This window comes from Enoplosus armatus, chromosome 6, assembly GCF_043641665.1.
Source record: "Enoplosus armatus isolate fEnoArm2 chromosome 6, fEnoArm2.hap1, whole genome shotgun sequence".
Taxonomy (NCBI): Eukaryota; Metazoa; Chordata; class Actinopteri; order Centrarchiformes; family Enoplosidae; genus Enoplosus; species Enoplosus armatus.
The window spans coordinates 2936455-2950266 of NC_092185.1; the positions used below are offsets into that span (position 1 = coordinate 2936455).

Here is a 13812-nt window from a genome sequence, read left to right on the forward strand (position 1 = left end):
AGGTCAACTGTCCGCTGAAGCTCTTCCTTTTTTTGTTTTTGATTTGGCGCAGAGTTTGAAGAGTCTGACTCGACTGGACCTGCAGGGCAACCAGCTCCAGTCGCTGCCGGTAGAGCTGCTGTCCCTGCTCTCACTGAGCATGCTGAACGTCTCTCGCAACTGTGTCGGCCCCCTCCTGACCTTTGACCCCGCGGTCACCTGCCCATCGCTGCGGCAGCTCAATCTGTCCTTCAACAAAATCACCACGTTCCCTCACGAGCTGGGCCGGGCCGTGGACCGGCTGGAGGAGCTGGTTATGGAAGGGTAGGCTGCTGGTTTGAATACTCAGATGAGCAGGGGGGGGTGTTGCTGAGGAGTTCTTTCAGATGTCGACACGGCTTTATGTCACTCAAGTGTAGTGTTTTTTTCTGTTTTGGCACTAGGTATTAAAGTCTGAGAGGAAACTGTTTTCATTTCTCTTCAGTTAGGAAGTGAATGCAGTCGCATTAATGTCACTTTCATTGTTTTGATGTGTTGGTTTCTACGAAAACAACAGATCCACGTAATAACATTTCTCTGGACTTCTGCATCCCAGAAAGAAGGAAATGTTGAAAATTATGAAATTTGATTTCAACAATTTATTGCAAGGCAGAGAGCCGGGAACGTCTCCAGTGATTATGGGGCTATACAATGACTTCTATTGTGTATAAGGGAATTTAAATCGTGGCCTCTGACCTGAACTACCGTATCAGTACAACAGTATTATTACATTATTGGCTGCTCATAGTAAACACAATTTAATTTTCCTTATTCAGATTCTCAGATACCTTTCTTAACAGATGACTGCTGTGCGGTGCAAGTGACCGGAGGGATTACTAGAAAGCACTTAATGTAGAAAATGCCCCATTTCAGAATTCCTAGATTTTATTAGATCAGCACCAAAATCTTGGGCCATGGCCTAACTTTCCAACAGATTTTGTTGAAGACAGTAAACATGTTTTTGAGATGTTCAGCTTCCAAACAAGTAGCATTGAAAACATAATCATTCCCAAAGTCATACAAATTTTGCCCTTTTGTATTCTTCCTCAACAAAAACATGACCATGTATCGTGCATCCATATGTGTAATTGCAGAATGATGAAGACAAAACTGTTCTCTTCTTTCTCTTTTCAGTAACAGTATAACTGAGCTTTGTGTGCCTCCGTGTCTGCCGGAGATCAAGCTGCTGGATGTGAGTAAGAACAGCGTGGAGAATATTTCTCCAGACTTCCTGACCGGCTGCCCCAAACTGGAAACTTTCAATGTCTCCGTGAACAAAATCGGTGAGTACTATCAACTCATTATTAGATGCAAACATCTGCCATTGAAAGCATTGTGGCTCCAAAACACATTAGAATTAGACTGTTGGCATAGCTGTGAAGGCATTTTAAATTTGAGGGGGGGAAGAAGCTTTAATTAGGAGATTGGAGTTATTCAGTGTTGAATGTTTTTCTCCTTCATTATGTAAATATACCTCTCGCGATGAACAGTTGTTTGTGATGTGGAGACACAAAAAGATCCTGACTGTCGTCTCCAGGTGTCCTGTCACATCTCCCGTCAAAGATCACGACACTGAAACTAGCAAACAACAGCTTCACTCACGTCCCTGAGGCTATACTCAATCTCCCAAAGTAAGTTTTTAACATTTAAATATTTCTAATGTGTCTTACTCTCAAAGCCGGATTTTTAGCTGTGAAATAAAGATTTCATGTCACAGTACAAACACTTGATTCTCATACCTGTATTTGTCCAGTTTGCGGTCAGTGGACATGAGATCCAACAACATTGCTGCTCTTCCTGGCCCGGGATTCTGGGAGTCCAGCAACCTCAGAGAGCTGATGTTCAGTCAGAACTGTATCAGAGCTCTGGATCTGAGCGGGCCGATCTACAAATGGACCAGACTGGAGAAACTCCACCTGAGTGACAACAAGCTCACGGAGGTAAAGAATAGTTCAGCTTCCTAAACGCTTCTAACACCATGACTGTACACTAATGAATGTTGTGAAAGTGTGTATCCACACACACTTTGAATAGATACCTCTGATGGTTGTGTCGTCTCTGCTCAGATCCCTCCACAGATCGGGCTGTTGGAGGGCCTGACCTCCCTGGATGTGAGTCGTAACGCCAACCTGCGCTCCTTCCCCGATGAGATGGGGAAACTGAGCAGACTGTGGGACCTGCCGCTGGACGGCCTTCGACTCCAGCTGGACCTCAAACTCATCGGCAGCAAGACCAAAGACATTGTCAGGTGAGAGGCTTCACAAACCTGAGGTGCGTTTTGTATAGATGTTGATATTAAAGGCTCTTTGAATGTCACCCACGGTTTATGATCACTCAGTCTTGAATTTGTAGAGGAAGAATGAAATGAATAAGCCATACCGCCCCTCCTCCCTATCTCCCAGGTTCCTGCAGCAGCGGCTGAAGAAGGCAGTGCCGTACCACCGGATGAAGCTCATCGTGGTGGGGAATGCGGGCAGCGGGAAGACCACCCTGATCCAGCAGCTGATGAAGCTGAAGCGCTCCCAGTTGAACTCGAAGCGGACCGCTGTTGGCATTGACGTCCGGGACTGGACCATCAGGGAACGGGACAAGAAGAAAATGGTGCTGAACGTCTGGGACTTCTCAGGTTGGCCAACATATGAACTCAAAGCAAGATTATTGTAGAGGAGATACATAATTCTTATGTCTTAAGTCGTGCGTGTTGCAAGACAGAGATTAAAATGTGTCACATGTGAGAGAGGTATGTGGGTATCCTATTCTGCTGCTGTGATGTAGTTTCACTCCCTGCTTCTTTACCCCGCAGGTGGAGAGGAGTTCAGCGGCTCTCACCCTCACTTCCTGACTTCCAGAGCTCTCTACCTGGTGGTGTACAACCTCAGCAAAGGAGCCAGTCAGGTGGACGCCCTCAAACCCTGGCTCTTCAACATCAAAGTGAGTCGTAAACCAAAGAGTCGCGCAGTTCTGATGAAGAACTGTTGAGATCAGAGTCTCTCTTAAGCCACTGAGCCAAGAGATACTGTAAGTTGTTATAGAGGATACAGGATTTGACGAAGAGCATGAAATTATGTTCATTCTTGGGATATATGTGTATATACATGTTCTGTGTAGTTTTAAGTCAGCTGTCACATAGTATGTGTTTTGTTGGGCTCTGTTGTTGTCTATTAACATATATTACACTAAATACTGAACACAATGGAAAAGTATCCACCTTACAAAGTTATTTTGTCTCCAATTGAATTAATTTTGATGTCAAATTAATGTCACTTTTTTCAAAAACAAGTAAAAATCAATTAGTCTGTAGCATCAAATCAATCATGTAGCATCTCCTAATGGCAACAGTGTTTTAAAGAGAAGAGTGTTTTGGAACTCGCAGCTAACTTTGAAATATAAATGAAGTCCATGTGTAGATATATTCCCACCTTTTGAAAAGTCCTGGCGCTGCTCTTTGCTTCAGGCCGTCGCTCCTCTGTCTCCGGTCATCCTGGTGGGAACCCACACAGACGTGAGCGAGGACCTGCAACTTCAGGCCTGCCTGAACAAGATCAGAGAGGAGCTGCTGAACCACCAGGGCTTCCCCGCCATCAGGGACTACCACATGGTCTCCGTCTGCGAGGACTCGGACGCCATGACGAAGCTCCGCAAGGCCATCGCCAGGGAAGTCACCAGCTTCAAGGTAAAAGGACACAAACAGCAAATGAAACCTTTCCTCTCCTCTGTCCTCGCCTTCTCATCTCTTCTTCCCTCTCACAGATCCAGGGCCAGCCTGTGATGGGCCAGCTGGTTCCAGACAGCTACGTGGAGCTGGAGCGCCGGGTTCTGCAGGAGAGAACCAGGGTTCCCCCAGAGTTCCCCGTTCTCAGGCACCAGACGCTGCTGCAGCTGATCCTGGAGAGTCAGCTGCAGCTGGAGGAAGCTGAGCTGCCCCACGCCGTCCACTTCCTCAGCGAAGCCGGTCAGTCGGGGTCTGGGCCGCTTTAAAGAACATCACACAGGCCTTAAACTCTTTTGAAACACACGGATGACCTTGATTGAAATGTCATGATTAAAGTTTTAAAGATTGTCTCAAGGATCAACAATATATCTGACCAAGCCTGGCTGGTTTCTTTCCCGCCTCTTGTCTCTGAAGGGGTTTTACTGCACTTTGATGATCCTGCACTTCAGCTCCAAGAGCTCTACTTCATCGACCCTCAGTGGCTGTGCAACATCATCTCCCAGGTAACCTCACCTGAACACACAGCCACACGTGCTTTGTGTCTTTAGATAATCCTAAATTCAGAGATGCAGTCAGCCACGTCGCTGAGAACTGATGACCTCCAAAATGGCGGCCACATAAAAGCCCTGTTTTAACACTCACATGCAGGTACATGACTGTTGAAGAATGTGTCAGATGTGTCAGGTGCACAGATGTTGGTCTTGTCTGTTCTCTGTTTAGAAACTCACATTAAAGAGATGCGGCTTGTGGGAGCATCCTAAAGGAGTTGTTCAGCGCTCAGTGGTGGAAAAGTTTCTGTTTGAGACCAAATGTTTCCCCAAGAGCCACCTGACACAGTTCTTCAAACTGCTGGAGAAGTTTCAGATCGCTCTCCCCTTCGGCGAGGACCAGCTGCTGGTACCCAGCAGGTGTGTTTACATTTGTGTTTGTGTTTTTGGGTTGTGCCACTGTAGAAAGAACAAATAAATATTTCATCTCTTCCTTTGCAGTTTGTCCAAACACAGACCGGTGATAGAGCTGCCTCACTGTGAGAACTCAGAGGTGATTGTGCGTCTGTACGAGATGCCGTACTTCCCCATGGATTACTGGTCTCGGCAGATCAGCCGCTTACTGGAGTTTTCTTCCTACCTGCTGTGTGGAAGAGGTGAATTCAGAGTGCAGTGGACGCAGTGGAGTGCAGTGGACGCAGTGCAGGACGCAACAGGGGTGCTGCTCTGCAGATACAAACTCAAAGAAAGAACCCAGTGAGTTATAAAATGAATTTTCTTGCTGTGTGTTATCCAGAAAAAGTCATGCGACCCAACCGGATCTACTGGAGGAGAGGCGTCTACCTGAGCTGGTCCCCAGACGCCTACTGTCTGGTGGAGGCCGCCTCAGTGGAGGAGAACCCCTCCAGCTTCGTCAGGGTAACTGTGCCCTCTTCACACAAAGGTGCCGCTGTTTTACAAAAGTCTTGCTGGAGACTAAATATCTAGAAATTATTATGTTTAAATGACGTGAAAAGAGTTTAAAGGGAACAACAGACTATGAAGCTCTTTCAGCTTTAATCATATTACAGACAACTGGCAAACTATTTGCAAATGAGTCTTGAAAAATGATTTCCGGAGTTACACTGTGTAGTGAATCATTTCGATGTGTGCAGATTAACAGAGAGTTATACATTATGTCAAGTGTGTTGATAATGCTGCACAATGCTGCGCTGTCACAGAAGAAGCTGCTATACTGTTGCACCCTCACAGGTGTATTGTTAAACGTTTAGTCCCCCCTCCCCCCCAGGCCGGGTGCTGCTGGGTCAGGTGGTGGATCACATCGACTCGCTGCTGGAGGAGTGGTTTCCCGGCCTGCTGAACACTGACGTGCACGGCAGTGGCGAGGCTCTGCTGAAGAAGTGGGCTCTCTACAGCTTTGAGGACGGGCAGGAGTGGAGCAAGATTCTGCTGGAGGACCTCTTTACCTACTTTGACAACGGTACATAAATCACACCAAATAAAAGGACTTGTTGTGTCAGTATGAATTCAAGAATGTTCCTTTTTGATCCATAAAAAATGCGTACAAAACACATTGTGCACCTCACTTTAATCATGATCATAGATTTCCTGCTGGTGAACCCGGAGGACCCCCGCTGCACTCTTCCCATCTCTCAGATCGCTCCTGACTTGGTGCTGAGCGACCAGCCTGCAGGAACAATACTGGACAGCGAAGAGCTGGTTGTGGACATGTCTAAAGAGAACCGACTGGGTACGCCTGTCTCACTTCCACACAGAATTATTTCTGGTTTCCTCTCCTGTTATATGCTTGTGTTGGTCAAAAATGTACCTATTTATGTTTTTTTATAATGCCTTAAAGATGTTAAATAAAACACATGGATATATATTTTGTTTACAGGGGACGGTGGCTTTGGGACTGTCTATCGAGGTGTCTACAAAAATGAAGAAGTAGCTGTTAAAATATTCAACAAGCATGCATCTGAGCTTTACATCTACAGACTACTCAGACAGGTACCACTGAAAATCTATAATAAGAAACTATAAGGCCGCTATGGTTGCTGTGTCCTGGACACTACACTGAACTTTCATCCATTGATATAATCTCTGTGTTCCCTGTACCAACCTGTAGCCTACAGCCACCATCTTCACTTCTTTTTCTCCAGGAGTTGGCAGTGTTGGGTCGCCTCTGTCACCCCAGCCTGGTAGGTCTGCTGGCAGCCGGCACAGCTTCTCAGGTCCTGGTGATGGAGCTGGCTCTGCGAGGCTCACTGGACTCCCTGTTTGAACATGAGAACGGCAGCCTCAACCGAAAGCTCCAGCACAGAATCGCCCTGCAGGTGGCCGAGGGACTCAGGTAGAGAGTTAGTGGTGGTTGCGTTACATTCCTTGTGTATTGGAAAGTTAGCTCACAAAGGTTTAGGGATAACTAACAAGTTTTGTAAAGTCTTAGGTAGTCCACATTACAATACCATACTGTGTAATTTCACATAATATGTGTTGTAACATCATTAATAAACAGATCTGCAAAATCAGATTCAAACATTGGAAAACTTTGTTAATCTGTGTGATCAGGTATCTCCACTCAGCCATGATCATCTATCGGGATCTGAAGCCCCACAACGTCCTTCTGTTCAACCTGAAGGCCGACTCCGAGATCATCGCCAAGGTTACAGACTACGGCATCGCTCAGTACTGCTGCAGCATGGGAGTGAGGAGCTCAGAGGGCACTCCAGGTTAGACACCTCATGCGTCCTTTTTTACATTTAAGGTCGTCCTGCTTATTGAATATCTGAAGATGTCATTCTGTCATTCTGCTCTGATTGATCAGTTAAACACATATTTGTTCCTGTAATTGGACAGCGTTTAAATCCCAGTGTAAGTTTATGTCACTGAAGTCTGGACATGTATGGACAACGTCCACGTCTGTATGCGTCGCTTTTAAAATTGATTACTGTAAATGTGGCAGGTTTCCGAGCGCCAGAGGTGGCCCGAGGTAATGTGATCTATAACCAGCAGGCTGACGTGTTCTCGTTCGGCCTGCTGCTCTACGACCTCCTGACCTGCGGTGAGCGCATCTCTGACGGCATGAAGTTCCCCAGTGAGTTCGATGAGGTCGCAGTGCAGGGAAAACTGCCAGGTAAAATCTCTGTAGCCTCAAATCAGCTGTTAGTCTGAACTGATGCTGATGCTCACAATGTTTCTGTAGGAGGTGATTCTTTCAGGACAGTCTTTCCCAACCACTGTTTCAACGCTTCATTCGTAATTGACTCGTATTTTAAACAAATGTTGTTCGTTCTTATGTGATGATGTGATGATGCATCATTACATTCAGCAAATAACACACTGAATTCTGGATTGATCCATCCTGAAACTGCAGGGCCGAGATGGCATCACTAGAGGACAAATCATAAATATAAGAGGACCATATTGATTACAGTAAATGGTGAACGGCTTATAATTGAAATTGCTGTGTTAACAAATGTCGTCATGTAAACAAACGTACTGTATTTATAATATCTGTACGAACATTTTCTGGTTTTATCTAAGAAAAATGACCATGAATGCCGTAGACGTGGTCCCTTGTCAGACACCGTTTACTGACGTGTTCACTGTCTCGCACACAGATCCAGTGAAACACTACGGCTGTTCACCTTGGCCGGACTTCCAGACGCTGATGAAGGACTGTTTGCGAGAGAGTCCTCAGGGTCGACCCACTTCCGCTCAGGTCAGGACCTGAAGGCCGTGTAGCCGTGTTTAGAGGGTGCTGCTGCTTTCGTTTTTACTGAGAAAGTTGGAGAAGGCAGATCAGTGTGTCTTAGATCAGAGACAAGCTGTAGTGGAGCGCCCCCTAGTGGTATTATTAAAAATGCTGGCAGGCAGCAATGCAGCAATACAGATAGTGGCTTTAACTGTATGTTTCATGCTTTCGGATTTAACACCGTTAACGAGCATATGTGTCCTCTGTAATGTGTGCAGGTGTTTGATCGGCTGAATTCAGGGGAGATGCTGTGTCTGATGAGGGAGCTGGTGGTTCCCCGGGTGTTCAGCGCCGAGTGCTTCACAGTTAGCTGTGGCAGCGGTGACGGCTCCTCGAGCAGCCACAGAGCCTGGCTGGGTGGAGGCAGCAGCACCCAGAGACTGGGCTCCATCACGGCCGTGGACCTGGACACCAACACAGCCGCTACACAGGTTGTTAATCAGGACCGAGTATTTCCTTGAGTTCACGTTTGGTTTGGTTTTATTTTCAATGATAAGCAAAACAGAGCTTTTTAATGAAAACTAAAGCAGCTCTTTTATTCATTCACCTTCTCAGGTGTTTATAGTTAAAATCATATCTTAATATTAGCATCAGTCCAGACTGCAACTTGTCATAGATTCATTTTGTTATGCTTGGCCCTGTTAGTATGAGGGAGTATCAGTACCAGTATCAGTAGCTGTGAATCAGCATGGCACCAACCTTTCTAGGTTTACTGGTCTCACTGGTACATCAGTGATGCACTGATAGGTATTTGATCCCCAGTAGGATCAGTCATGGTAAAGGTTTACGTTGTCATGGTGTTTGTGGGAAACCACCTGCGGACTTTCCACAGTTTATTCTTACTGACTGTTCAACTCTTTGAGTGTGTTGTTATTGCGACATATTTGTCCTTTTAGATCAGCTTCATATTTACAAGTTGGTTTTCTTCCTCCTGCAGGAGATCGACACCAGCCCCGTCTTGTGTCTGGTGACCGTCCAAATCCCGAACGAGGCCTGCGATTGGCTGGTGGCAGGCACTCAATCTGGCTCCTTAGTGGTCATCAGCACTCAGGACACGTCGACTCGGCACCACCTGCAGAGTGTCTCCGACGCCGTCACCTCACTGTACTTCCATGTGCACCCTCGTCGCACGTAAGTGTCTGTAAAAACACTAAAAAGTGACGCTACGCTCTCAGTGCTCAGTGCTTTGTGAGGTTCGTGGTAATCTGCTGGTAACGTTTCAACACAAGTTTTGACCAGAACAAGTCAGGGGTCATAAAAACATTCAGACTCTACAAACCATGAATATCAGTGGTGCTCGAGGAGATTATAAATCAGACAGTTTGCTGAGTATTTAGGTGATCAACCTCTGAGGATTGTGAACATCAAGGACTATCAAAACCCAGAACCAAAGAACTGATTTTACTGATTTACCCTGTTGGCTGTTTATGGCTTCTTGTGTTTTATATATTTAGGGAAATTACGTTAAATTGTCGCTACTGTCACCACAGTTTAGATCTTCTAGAAGGCCTGCAAATGACTTACAGTATTACAGTATGTGCACATGTAAAACAAGATAGTTATGATGAATCTAAACCTTTTTTTAAAATGGTGCCTTTTGATGTTTTTTTTCTTTCTTCTTTTCAGCCAAAGAAAGAACTACTTGCTGGTTGGGACAGCTGATGGAATTCTCACTGTTTATGAGGACTCTGTACTTCAGGTAAATATCAGATATTGAATAAAAGATCCAGCGTGTTTGCTCTCAAAAGATGAGCTGATGAGATGTTACCGTATCCAGCCGCAGTTTGGACCTTCATTTTCTTCTTCTTCTTCTCCTCCTTCCAGCGGGACAACGGGCAGCCGGTTAAAACTCTCACTGTGGGAAACGTCAGCACGCCTGTCATGTGTCTGGGCCAGTCGGTGCATTCGCTGGACAGCAGGTCTGTGTGGGCCGGCTGCGGGACCAAGATCCTCTCCTTCACGGCCGACTACGACGTCTGCAAGACCATTGACACAAGACCAAACCTCATCTTCCAGTGAGTCCAGGTCATGTAGGGAAATGAAAGGCAGCTGGGAGTTGAAAGTTTAGGAAAACATTTTTGGAAAGAGAAGGTTTTTGGTTCAAATCAGCTCAAACTGTTGCTGCGTGTTGAGCTGGGTGGTCTGCATGTTTGACAAGATGATAAAAAATGTTTGTAGAATTAGATTATAGCCTGAGACTAAAGTTAAAATCAGTCATTATGCCATTGTCATTGGTAACAATATAGTTATATGTGTGTGTGTGTGTGTGTGTGTGTGTGTGTGGCCTTCAGGCAGCAGCGGTCGCTGGGTGGTGAAGCGTGTGTGTCTCGAATGGTTGTGGATAAACACGTTTACCTGAGCAAAGCCGGGACACCAACCGTGGAGGTTTGGGATAAGAGGAGCGAGAGGATGGTGGACTGCATCGACTGTGCTCAGATCATCAGGTACACATCGACTGTCTGCTGTTACAGCCTTCCAGAATGTGACATTTTGGAGATTCAGGTGTTTTTATTGTTTGTTTATGCCTCCTCTCCCCGCAGACACGACTCCGGCTGCAGAGGCAGGCCGGGCAGCGAGGCGGAGCCGCCCACCGAGGCAGCTCCCTCCTGGGCCAGAGTGAAGGCCCTGCTGGTGCAGAGCGCTGCAGCTCTCTGGATCGGCACTAGAGGGGGCCACCTGCTGCTGCTGGAGCTCTCCAAGCACCAGACGCTGCAGGTCATCGGCCCCCGCTGCACTTCCATCCGCTGCATCGCCTCTGCACTCATTGGTGGGTGCTTAACTTTTATTCATTTATTTAATTATTATGCATTTAGTTTCTTGTCTTGCCAGCATGGTGCCACATAGACAGGTCATCTCAGGACATGTTGTCCTGGTGTCTGTGTGAGGACACAAACTGGCGTGCACCACAGGCACCACATATATACTACATGATCTCCTTGGATTTTGGACCATGCTCCATGTTGCCTAAATTTGCATATTAATAAGGAAAAAGTATTTTGTTGAAACTATAACATCTCCCTCTCTGTGTAAGGAGTCCACACTGACTCCTATTACATAATATATATTAATATAGAGGGATTTTGTTACCTAATATAATCCTTACCCTTGTGGTTGAACTCATTAGCATGAGTGTTAATGGTGATAATCACAGGACATTAGGCAGCTCAGGTTCCTCATGATAACTTCAGACTTTGGGGAAACGTTTTGTTCCACAGCTTCAAGATGAATTTATTAATCCAACAAGAATCTGAAAAAATAGGTTGTGTCTTATTTTCTAGTGGGTTCATACAGAAGCAGCAGATTGTTTCTCTTCTTTAAATACTTGAGCCTAGAGTAAATTAAAGACATATAGTACATAATGCAGCAGTGCCAACACTTAGAGATGGAAGGACGCTGAATCTGTGAAAAACAACAACATAATATTACAGCTGGGTTTCTTTCATAGTGATTCGTGGCCTTTCAGGGCTGCTCAGTGTGTGCCATCAACTTGTCATTATTTTCTTGTTTTTTTGTCAGTCTCTGTCTTGCCGCTAGTAATTACAGATCATTTCTTCCTGAATAGAAACAGTAAACTGGAAGAATGTGGTCCTGGTTTTGGGCAGAAGAGTCCCACAAGACAAGAATAATCAGTCTGGTGAGTCCGGTGGTTTGTCCCGTACTTTGTGTGAGTTTCTCTACGTCGGTCTAAAGTGTGAGTTTGTCTCTGCTCTCAGAAGAGGAGTCGGTGCTGATGGTGTGGAACAGCTCGCTGCCGATGGAGGTCAAAGACCTGAACAAACACTGCGAGAAAAGGGAGCAGATCGCAGCCAAAATGAGAGAGCAGCTCCATCGTGACTGAGCCCACTCGTTCGCATGTATGTGTTTTATTCTCTTCACAACCTGCCTTTTAATGCATGTCTGTTTTTTGTTTCATTTAATGCTATTTAATGATGCTGTACAATAAAGCTCTAATGTTAAAAGCAGCTGTTTGGAGAGTGACGGAGTCCTACGTGAACTATTTTCTGCCAAAGTTAGAAGAGTTCTGGTTATTTCACTTTCGCTTTTAGTTCAGATTTCTGTTCTTTTCTCTGTGCTCTAGACATGAGAGGGGCTCAGTGGGAAATACATGATGTCACGTACGTCTCTGCACCAATCAGGATTCAGTAATATTTGAGTCAAAATGTGATGACAGTAGATTGGTTCTTTGATCAAACCACGCCCACACAGACCATCTTCATGTATTATTCATTATCTTTAAATTAGATTTTTGCTCATTTGTTCATGACTATGTAATGTTACAGAAAAATATTTTAGAAATTAGAACTTGAAACTTTAAGGAGCAGCAGTAGTCGTTATTTCACCCTCGTTCCAGCTGATACACATCAAGGGGACACCTCCACTCCCTTCAGCTCGTTTCACTGGTTACATATTAACTGCCGTTTCGACTCCTTTCATTGCTCTTCGACTCATTTCATTCCTTTTATTTTATCTCCTGTTATCTACTCTCCTTCAGCTGCTTCTTCCTTCACAGCTTTGACAGAAGTCCTTTTCTTGCACTCTACACTTTGTAGATCAATATTAGTGTTTATTTTAATTAAGTTATATTGTGATATGATCATATCGTGTTCTCGTTGTACCACTTTCTGTTGTTCTGGTTAATGATTCTGAAACAAGCTATACATAAAAACTTACAAAAGTAGTAATTGAAATAGTTTTTTGACACAAATAAAGAGTTTGTACTTATGTAATACAGAAAAGTGGAACATGGTTAATTGCTCTGAACATCATTTTGTTTATTTTATGTGTGACTTTGCATACATTTTCCACATTTTTGTACATATGATAATGATTTCAACCACATTGCCCAGCCCTAACCAGTAGTAGTAGTAGTAGTAGTAGTAGTAGTAGCAGTAGTAGTAGTAGTAGTAGTAGTAGTAGTAGTGGCAGTAATAATAATAATTTTAATATTTCTTTTTTTTAAATTTTTTTACAGAACGTTTGTCGAAAAGGGATCAACTCTCCAGTGGATCTTCATGTCAGCTGTCCACATCGAAGGGGAAGTTTTACCTCATTTTCTGACAGCCAAACAAACCCGGGCACTGACCCTGGACCCAAGACCAAGACCTAATGAGGGGAGCACATTGCAGGGAATCAATCAAAAAGAATTAGATTTAAGAAATATGAAATAATGTGCCATGTTTTGCCAGATGAAGACAACCTCTCATTTGTGAAGAGAGACGTTTTTTCTAAAAGGGACACAGGTGGTCTAATTTGAGTTCTTATCAGGGCTGAGAGCAGCGCAGATGTCCAGGAAGACCTCCTGCTCCCAGTGAATAGAGGGTTTGTTTACCTGTAGTATGACTGTAAAACAAAAACTGAAACTGGAAAGAAAGCCAAAGGAAAGAAAAAAGCCTCTTAAAGTGTATATTTGATTATTTATTCTCATGTCTGTGTGTGTGTGTGTGTGTTTACCTGTTCACTCCACATCAGTAAACAGGACGTGGGACTTCTCAAATGCTGCCTGCTCTGTACACATTTTTTATGTCCTGTTACCTAAAGTCAAACACGACAAGTCAGTAAATACTATTTCATATACTGGGATGGCTCTCTGTTTATTTTGTTGAGTATTATTCACAAAAAGAACATGGGGGACAGGAGACGGGGTCGATCAAGTTTAATGTAGAAGTACTTAAATTCAATTTTTGTGTGTTTAATTTACAGATTACAAATACAAATTACTGATTTTTTTTCTGCTCCTTCATTCTTTCCAGAGTACATTTCTTTACATGAAGTGTTTTGTATTTGTGGTTGGATATTGTACGTTTGATATTGTGGCATTTACATCAAGATATTTCTCA

General features: G+C 44.5%; 1 protein-coding gene across 1 annotated transcript in view; it reads left to right on the forward strand.

The window, feature by feature from the left end:
• The window catches only part of lrrk2 (leucine-rich repeat kinase 2), a 29797-nt gene extending 16248 nt beyond the window's left edge, over positions 1-13549 (forward strand). The window contains 29 exon segments of the mRNA XM_070908107.1: positions 53-303; positions 1153-1301; positions 1556-1649; positions 1772-1958; positions 2085-2266; positions 2421-2644; positions 2822-2949; positions 3473-3691; positions 3769-3970; positions 4145-4233; positions 4451-4638; positions 4720-4874; positions 5015-5161; positions 5507-5698; positions 5822-5968; positions 6116-6228; positions 6381-6571; positions 6790-6950; positions 7184-7354; positions 7842-7942; positions 8194-8406; positions 8913-9112; positions 9608-9674; positions 9800-9990; positions 10267-10432; positions 10553-10742; positions 11538-11609; positions 11692-11829; positions 12948-13549. Coding sequence (XP_070764208.1) covers positions 53-303; positions 1153-1301; positions 1556-1649; positions 1772-1958; positions 2085-2266; positions 2421-2644; positions 2822-2949; positions 3473-3691; positions 3769-3970; positions 4145-4233; positions 4451-4638; positions 4720-4874; positions 5015-5161; positions 5507-5698; positions 5822-5968; positions 6116-6228; positions 6381-6571; positions 6790-6950; positions 7184-7354; positions 7842-7942; positions 8194-8406; positions 8913-9112; positions 9608-9674; positions 9800-9990; positions 10267-10432; positions 10553-10742; positions 11538-11609; positions 11692-11813 — 4512 coding nt within the window. The 3' untranslated portion in view covers positions 11814-11829; positions 12948-13549.
• The last annotated feature ends 263 nt before the right edge of the window (positions 13550-13812 follow it).